The sequence below is a fragment of the Artemia sp. Qi Xiang Cuo genome, chromosome 10 (assembly GCF_049724085.1).
Source record: "Artemia sp. Qi Xiang Cuo chromosome 10, ASM4972408v1, whole genome shotgun sequence".
Lineage (NCBI taxonomy): Eukaryota > Metazoa > Arthropoda > Branchiopoda > Anostraca > Artemiidae > Artemia > Artemia sp. Qi Xiang Cuo.
In genome coordinates, this window is record NC_142803.1 from 23,690,587 (window position 1) to 23,700,462 (window position 9,876).

The 9,876-nt window shown below is 35.2% G+C and overlaps 1 protein-coding gene across 1 annotated transcript in view; it reads right to left on the reverse strand.

Moving 5' to 3' along the window:
• Nop17l (PIH1 domain-containing protein Nop17-like) overlaps positions 1-9,876 on the reverse strand; it is a 45,297-nt gene that overhangs the window by 22,285 nt on the left and 13,136 nt on the right. The window contains exons 3-4 of the mRNA XM_089096161.1: positions 7,504-7,698; positions 4,177-4,397 (exon numbers count right to left, since the gene is read on the reverse strand). Coding sequence (XP_088952287.1) covers positions 4,177-4,397; positions 7,504-7,698 — 416 coding nt within the window. The remainder of the gene's footprint in view (positions 1-4,176; positions 4,398-7,503; positions 7,699-9,876) is intronic.

The following is a 9,876-nucleotide window of genomic DNA, read 5'->3' on the forward strand; positions in this document are numbered from 1 at the left end:
TATCTTACCAGCCAGGGGGCAAGAATTTGCTTTGGATGGGACCCATACTATCAAAATGATATAAAAGGGTAAATTAGGAAAATTTTGGGTAGCCTAAAATTGTAGTTTAGACTTTAGACACTTCTTGCTACCCTGAAACGCAGTTAAGCTAGGTGAATGACACTTTCAGAAATTAATCCAGGGCCAAAGATATTTGAGCCAATTGAAAATGACAATGAAAAATGGACAAATTTTCAACAGTTCATATTTTTGACTTATGAATAAAGTGAAAATTCCAATCAATGCCTTTTCTTATGCTCTTTCCGGAAACGTTTTTGGCGCGAATTCACTTCACCTCACCCAAATATACTATTTCAGGGTATATATTTGCACATTGGGATGGGGATGGGGGTAAAGTTCAAACTTACCTCTATAGTTAGAATTGCATCCTGAATCCAAATTTCACATTTCTCTGCGACAGAAATTAATTTTACTATCCCCCCCCCTAATGAGTAATTATGTAACCTAGGGCTTGGGAGTAAAGAGAATTTACACCAAAAGCAACTATTATATTGGAAAGAACAAGAAAAGGCATGGAGTGATATGTTTACTTTACTCATAGGTCAATAATATGAACTGTTCAATATTTAAAAAATGAACAATGTAGAACCCAAAAGACCTGTATACTAAAACAAATGATCCTTTTCTGTGGATGCTTGAATTATTCGGGCCTGTCTTAGGTTTGATAAGATTTTTGAAGACTAAAAATTTCAGTTGGGGGAGGGAGCAAACTGTGCCCAGGTTTTGAAATCATCGACATCCATTTCGCTTGCTGAATTTTAAGTAGGACCGAGTTCAAAACATCTTTGTCTTTGCCAAGTTTTGCTTATGGACAAAGCTTGGCAGAAGTACTAAGTGCTTTTATTCTCAATTTTAAGCAAAGCTGATTGTAGAATAGGCTAATAACCCCTTTTAACATTCCCGACAGCTTATACAGTAAGCAAGTAATCTTGTAAAAGAGACAAGGAGAAAAAAGGTGCCTAGTATTTCTGTCCAAGCCTTTTTCCTTTTTTGCATACTTATTTCAGCCTTGGTTTTTAACACTATAAAAAAAACAGGAAGTTTTTCAACCGAACGTAAAGAGCAACATAAAAACTTAAGACGAACAGAAATTAGATTTAAAGAGGGTCGCCCTCTCCCCAACACCTTGCTCTTTCCGCTAAAGTTTTTTAGTACTTTTAAAAAAGCTTCTTATTTTTCTACTTGAATGATCCTTGTATTTCAGGAGTCTTTTTTAAAGAATTGGGACAAAATTTAAACTTTAGCTTAAAGAGTGAGGTGTTGAGGAGCAGGCAACCCCCTTCATATACGTTGTAATTTTTGTTAGTTTTAATGTTGCTCCTCATTTTCAGTTGAGAATCTTTTTTTATTTAATTTCTGATCGTTTTTTAAATGATGCCAGGACTTAGCATACTGTAAAGTGTGTAATAAAGACATAATCAGATGTTTGGCAAACGTGAGGCGCCATCTTAGAACAAACTTTCACAAGAGCAGGGTTCAGAACAATCAGACATCAATGCTGCAGTATGAAGACCTACCCAAAAAATTACATGCTGAGTCTATAAATGAAGCCAGCTTGAAACTTACGTCGTGGGTCGTCTTGGAAGACATTCCCATTACAAAAATGGACACTTTAATCCCAGTCCTGAAAAATGCTTTTGGAGACTCAAACTTTGTAAGAGCTTCAATCAGGGAAGAACTAAAACTAGTGGGATAATTAGAAACGTCATTGCCCTTATAGAAAGAGATGTGCTTTCTTGTGAACTGAAGAAAGCTGATATCTCTTTAATAGTTGACGAATCTACCGATAAATCTTGGCAGAAGGTCTTGGTCCTTACAGCAAAGTACAAAGACTCCAAAGATATAGTGTAAGAAGACTTTCTGGAACTTTTGCAAGTAAGTGAGGCCAGTTCAGAGGGGCAAAAACGTCTAATACTTGGACATTAGGAAAGCCTAGGAATATCTTTGCAAAATGTGATGGCGATTACCTTTGACAATGCCAGTGTTAAAGCTAGACATCAAAAAAGTCTTGGTGTACAGTCAAAAGGATATGTGCCAGATTTGTTTTTGCTATGCTGCACAACCCATTCCGTTGCTTTCTAGTTTTCATATGTAGCTAAGACGTAGCCAAATGGAACTGACGTTTTTATTTGTGACGTAGTTGTATATATGAGAAATAGCCCAAATAAACGGGATGAACTAAAAATCTACCAAAATTTCTGTCATGTGGAAAACCATAAGCTTTTAAACTTTTAGCTAAAAAACTTTTGTAAGCTTTTAAAGACTTCAAGTACGTCATGGCTCACCCTTGAAGCTTCCGTTGAACGGATCTTTGCGCAGTAGAATCCGCTCCTTTTATTCTTTACCAAACATGGAGAAGGTGACTCCACTGGAGATAGAGGAGCCAAAGAAAAGGCTAATAAAATTCTTTCTTTTATCCGTGATTCATCTGTGAAAGTTATTTTGTGTTTTCTTTCATTTGTCTTAAAAAGATCAATATACTAAACAAAGAGTTTCAAGCTGAGGGAACACGGATTCACAGGCTTTTGGAAACATCGCGACAGATGTATCTGTTGCTTCTCAAGTGCTATGTCAAAAAGAAAGAAATAGGGCGGGTACAAGATCCATTTAAAGTTCGGTTGAGCCCAGCTCATTTTCTTGCACTTGATTGTATAAAGTTGGGACCAAATGCATTGTGCCTCATGAGAAGGCTGCAAAAAATTGGCCTATTGACTGCTCAGCAGGTTCACTGCATCCAGATGAGCTGTCTGATTTCTTTTTTTTTTGGAGTTGTGCTCACAAATGAGCAAACGGATTGACTACAATGACCTAATTTTGGAAAATCTCAAATGCTTAAGTCCAAATGTTGCCTTATCTGGAGATGTGAGCACTCTTGTGCCTCTTATTCAACGGTTTTTGAATTTTCTGGGTGACACTGAGGCACAACGTGATAAAATGCAAATGAAAATGCAATAAACACACAATATTGTGTGCTGTTTTGAAGGATGATAAATCCGTGTTTTGTTTCTGCTTCCATTTTTTTTTCGCTCTGCTAGGGTACGGTACTTGACTTGACTACAGTGAAGTCAGCTATTGTTCACGACTAGTTACTTGGACCTCTTATATTCCTTTAAAAATGTTTGGATAAAATGTTGACAAAACTTTAACTAAACATTGGATGCAGTCAACTATAGTTCAGTTAAAGATCTAAGCAATCAAAACAAACATCAGCAAATTGCATGAAGAGTATTACCTTTTAAGCGAAAAAAAGAATGATAACCCTTAACTATCTTATTATTTAGAGATTGATTTCCTAACTTTATTTTAAATACATTTGAATAATTCAATGGTAATATGTTTGTTGATTGAAAAATAGTTGATAATTGTATGTAAATGGCGTAAGAATGGTCAGAAAAGTGAAAGGGGCTGTGCGCGCGGCGGCAGCCGTGCGCGCGCAAATTTTTTACTTGCACACGCATTTAACAACTTGCACTCTTTTTTGGCCTAGATTTGCACTCTTTTTTGACGTCAGCAGTTGGCAACCCTGCAAGGGAGACCATGTGAAGGAAATGCTAAATTATGTTTAATTTGCAATTTTTTGAAGTATTTAAAAAGAAAAGATATGCCGAAGGACCTATCCGGGACATCTCCACCCCTAGATATCAACAACAGTTGATATCTAAATTTGAAACTTCATTGCAGAAATTGAAAATAAAAACAAAATAAATATCATTCAAACAATTCCGAAGCAGAAAAATTACATAGTACACCCAAATCGTCTTTAGATATTTACTTTTTTGCTTGTAACCAGGTTCCATCTAAAAATAAGAAAACAAAATACAAGAGTAAAATTAAAAATTTAACTTAAAGAGTTCTGCTTAACTACTACCACTACTTAAAACTCACGAGAATACAAAGTCATTTCTGGCCAATACATCCGTGGGCTTACAATAGGCCAATTAATTAACAATAGGCCAATTAATTTGCAGCAATAAATGCTCCAATTGCAACCAAGGACAAATCCGATCGGATTTGGAGTGCAGGAAGTTTGACGCGGGTAGAACAAAAGTCGCAGGACTATTCATTAAAGGGTAAAATTACAGTAAGAAATGGTATAAGCAGAAACAAGCTACGTACCTATAGATCTGCTCTTTGACGACGTTGCTAAAACGAACCGTTTTCTTCGTACGGTCCACCGAGCCAACATCTTCTTCTTTATAGCTACCAAAGGAGGGTTCATTTGTAATTTCAGGAAGGGAATCTCGAAAAGGCAACTCATCAAAACTTGACTCAGAGTAACTCCTTGACTTGAAACGTCTTTTCAATATTCCACGATTTGGTGTTGAAGACAGCGATCCCTTATAAAGAAAGTCAAAATAACGAAAAAAACACTAAATAAAAAAAAACTATTTCAAATGCAATATATTTTTAGGAAAGAAATCTCTAAATCATCTAAGCTAGAATAGGAGTAATCCTGCGTTTAAAATATTGTTAAAATTTATTCATTTGTTATTTTGAATTATATAGTCTGAATTATAACACTTTAAAAAAGTTTCATGGTTTTTATCTTACTCTATGGGTAGAAGCTTTGGCTATTTACCTGAGACTTCTTGGGTTCTAACCCTGTCAGCTGCACTTGTTTTCTAACAGTTTTCCTTTTACTCAAAATAATAGAGTTAAAAGCCAGGAATTATCTCCTGACTGTTGAAAAAGCTAGCTAACTCCTTTTTCTTTTCTTACCTGAGACTTCTTGGGTTCTAACCCTGCCAGCTGCACTTGTTTTCTAACAGTTTTCCTTTTCCTCAAAATAATAGAGTTAAACGCCAGGAATTATCTCCTGGCTGTTGAAAAAGCAAGCTGCCTCCTTTTTCTTTTCTTACCTGAGACTTCTTGGGTTCTAACCCTGCCAGCTGCACTTTTTTTCTAACAGTTTTCCTTTTCCTCATAATAATAGAGTTAAAAGCCAGGAATTATCTCCTGACTGTTGAAAAAGCTAGCTGCCTCCTTTTTCTTTTCTTACCTGAGACTTCTTGGGTTCTAACCCTGCCAGCTGCACTTTTTTTCTAACAGTTTTCCTTTTACTCAAAATAATAGAGTTAAACGCCAGGAATTATCTCCTGGCTGTTGAAAAAGCAAGCTGCCTCCTTTTTCTTTTCTTACCTGAGACTTCTTGGGTTCTAACCCTGCCAGCTGCACTTTTTTTCTAACAGTTTTCCTTTTACTCATAATATGTTAGAGTTAAAAGCCCAGAATTATCTCCTGACTGTTGAAAAAGCTAGCTAACTCCTTTTTCTTTTCTTACCTGAGACTTCTTGGGTTCTAACCCTGCCAGCTGCACTTGTTTTCTAACAGTTTTCCTTTTACTCAAAATAATAGAGTTAAACGCCAGGAATTATCTCCTGGCTGTTGAAAAAGCAAGCTGCCTCCTTTTTCTTTTCTTACCTGAGACTTCTTGGGTTCTAACCCTGCCAGCTGCACTTTTTTTCTAACAGTTTTCCTTTTCCTCATAATAATAGAGTTAAAAGCCAGGAATTACCTCCTGACTGTTGAAAAAGCTAGCTGCCTCCTTTTTCTTTTCTTACCTGAGACTTCTTGGGTTCTAACCCTGCCAGCTGCACTTTTTTTCTAACAGTTTTCCTTTTACTCATAATAATTGAGTTAAAAGCCCGGAATTATCTCCTGACTGTTGAAAAAGCTAGCTGCCTCCTTTTTCTTGCTACCCAAAACAACCTAAGTTGACTTAAAATGAGCATGTTTCCATTCAGCTTACAGCAATGGAGAGCACCCTTCAGCAAAACAACACTGCTGACCTTGTTAAGAACAAGGGATCAAATCAACTGAGAGAAACAAGAATATGCTCTTGGATGATGCAGTTTTTTTAGTAATTTTTTGCCAGTTCATATTATTGACTTAGGAATAAAGTGAACATACCACTTGATGCCTTTTTTTTATGATCTTTACAAATATAATAATCGCTTCTATCAGAAATTCAAATTTGCCACCATCCCCCCACCCTCCCCAATGTGCAAATATATACCCTGAATTGTAACCGCACAAAGAAGTTATCAACACTAGTTAAATAACTGAAAAGTGGTTAAAAACATATAACTAGTTTTTAAATAAGTTGTTCAAGAGTAACATATTCCGACTCAATTTATTCGGCAACGGCATTCGGAATTCAAACCTCATTTATTCGGCAACGTTTTCCTACCGTTTCAAGTTTTTCGACTGCCATCGACAAAAATAGCGCTGAATTTAGCGATTCGAAACTTTGCCGTCGACAGTGCATGGTATATTCCAATTCAAGGTATATATTTGCACATTAGGGGGGTGGGGGTGGGTAAATTTGAATTTCCAATAGAAGCAATTATTATATTCATAAAGAGCATAAAAAAGGCATCAAGTGATATGTTCACTTTATTTGTAAGTCAATAATATGAACTACCAAAAATTTATCGTTTTTTTTTACCTTTATTTCAAAAGATATTATGGATATGGACATTATTGGTAAGTGGGGGTATCCCACTATGGTCCTCCAGCCATGCAGTTTTTGAAAATCTTTGCTTAATTCTGGTTTAAACAAGGAGCAACGTGACAAACGTTCTCCTCAGACGATGGCGCTGGGAGATGTGGAGGACGTTGGAGGGTACACTAGCTTTGCTAAAAAGCTGTTGGTGGGATTAAACTGCTTGAATACATTAAGTTTCAGCTTAGAACTTAGATTTCCTGCCTAATTCCAATACCCAGGTCTCCAAAATTAGTTATAGCCTAGTTACAGACAACACATAATTTGTGGTTGCTGTTAAAGATCAAGAGGAAAAGAAGAATGTCCACAGATATCTTCCAAAAGAACTGATGGAGGGGGGAGGAATGAATCCCCCCAAGATGTGTCCTTATATTATACCATTCCCCAAGATCTAAAAAAACTCAAAAGTACAGTGGGACTTTAAAAAGTAGGTATACCGTCTTTAAACCACTCTTGATACTATTACTGATACCTTGTAAAGCTAGTTTGCCATTTCAGGTTAACAGTAGTAACTATTTACCAAGCATTATTGATTTTTTACACCTTATCATTTTTGCTTTTTTCAAGTATTGGCATTAGTAAAGTTATTTGCTATTTCTGTTAATGTGGATTATTCTGATGGGCTCTTTCGGACCAATCTCCTGATTCACTACCTTCAGTGCGGGAGTTCAATGCGTTGTTGGGGGCAAGTCATCTGACGCTTCCCGGGCCCCCCCCCCCCCCAGATTTCTCCAGGTATCCATTTAGAGCTAGATTGACTCTGGATGAGCTTAGGGAATCACAGCATTGAGCCCCGTTCTAAACCAAATAACCAGTGACACACAACCAGCAACATGCACAAAATTAGTAGATTACAATTAGTAAAATTAGTAGGAATAAAATTAGTAAAATTAGTAAGATTACAAAATTCACTTATGAATAATGAAGAATTATCTTACATCATCACTAGATTCAGAGTAACTTCTACCCACTCGTCCTGTCTTATCATTACTTCTAGCAGTTGGTCGACAGTCGTCTCCTGCTTGGTCCCCTTCAAGTGGCTGAGATGTTTCGGGTTTTAAATTAGGCACATCTGTTAGTATTTCTTCAGGTTTTGCCAACACTGAGACAGGTGCCTCATTTTTCAATTTCTTCTGTAATTAGAAAAATTAGTCAAATATTCTGATAAAACAAGGCACAAATAAAACTAAAGTTTAAATAAATCAAGATAGAGACAAAAAAAAAAAAACAGACACGAAACGACAATGCAGAAATAAAATGAAGTTTAAAACAGACAAACATGGCAGATTTAAATGAGTCAATGTGCTATATTTCTTGCCTTGTATTAATAGCCAAGCTAACTTAGTCGCTAATGAAAAGTAGATTCATAGTGCAGTCAGCCTCTTTTACTTTCGTTTCTAAGCAAATAACCATTTCCTGGTTTTCTTGATTCTTCCTTTTTTTCCCCAACAATATATATATATATATATATATATATATATATATATATATATATATATATATATATATATATATATATATATATATATATATATATATATATATATATATATATATATATATATATATATATATATATATATATATATATATATATATATATATAATTATTTAAACAATAAAAAAACGATAATAAATAAATTAAAAAAAAAAAAAAAAAAATATATATATATATATATATATAAATATATATATATATATATATATATATATATATATATATATATATATATATATATATATATATATATATATATATATATATATATACACACACACACATATATATATATATATATATATATATATATATACAGGGGTTGGCCGCGACGAGGTGCACGAAAAAAGTGACTTTAGTTACTTCAGGACACCCAAAAACTGACAAAAAGTGACTGCTCAGACGCCGTCAGAGCATAGTCAAATGGATTACAAGGATCAAAATTAATACCGTAAGATCATCACAGGCCTATGAGAGCCCGAGAAGTTACAGAGAGAAAGGTTGAAATCCTTATTTTTTTCTTCAACTGATTTTATTTACTTATAGCCTACAAAACGATAACTTCGGTAAACGTACGACTTCGATCATGGCACTAGGAATGAAAACTGATTTATTGAAAAACAAGCGTCCGCCACGACTAGGTATAAGCAATCACTGGATGTTACGTCATCACTTCTTTGACTTTTTCGAAAGGCGATCAATTATTTCGGATTTCCTCTTCAGAACAAGTACTTCAACCGTTCCAGCATCATCTACCCTTTGCCTTTCTTCGGAGCGAGCTTTTTAATGCTGCTTCCAGCATACTTTGAGCAAGACCCATGTTCAGGAAGTCCTTCTCTTCCACAGTTTTCTTCAACCGTTCCCCTGCCTCTCTCAGAAGGGTATCGCCTATTTCCTTCTGCTTAACCATCTCTTTTTTTTCATACAATGTCTGACTCTATGGCCGCTATTTTCTGCTTCTTCCACGCCATCTACTGGATTTCTTGTTCAGCATCCTCCTTCTCAGCTTCAAGCTTCTCTCTCTTTCTGATTCTTCCTGTCTTCGTTCAATAAGGAATAGTTCATAGCTGTCTCTAGCCGATCTACCCAGACAAAGCCACTTCTTTGTGATCAGCACACCCTCTCGTCATATATATATATATATATATATATATATATATATATATATATATATATATATATATATATAGAATAATTTTAGAAAATAATTTGTGAAGTTGCTGGAAGGTGTATTAGGGAAGAAAGCTAGAACTGCAGCTAAGAATATTAGTGAAAAAGCTTTATGTTTAATAGAAAGGAGAAAGGACTTGTACAAGAATTATCTGGGTGATAGATCGTATGAAAACAAAAGAAATGTAAAGAAATTGGAGAAAGCATTAAAATATGAACTAAGGAGATGTGAAGTGGAGGTAAAGGATAAAATTACCGAGAATCTGGATGATGAAGATAGACGGAAAAAAAGTAAAATATTGTACTGGAACGTTAACAAACTGAGAGGGAGTAGTTAATCCAGACTTGACCCAGTTAAAGATTGGAGTGGGGTCGCAATTAACAATAAGGAAAACACTAAAGAGAGATGGGCCGAATATTTTGAGAACTTTCTTAACCGAGTTAGAGTTACAGGTAAAAATATAAAGGAAAATGAAAAAGTTTGTGATACTTTGGATTTGAAGGAAGATTTATTTTGTGAGGAGGAATTAGCAACAGTACTAAAAGGATTAAAGAATAATAAGGCTCCAGGTGCTGATAGGTCGGTAAATGAGTTTCTTAAATATGGTGGCTCTGAGGTTAGAAATAAGTTATTGAAGATTAT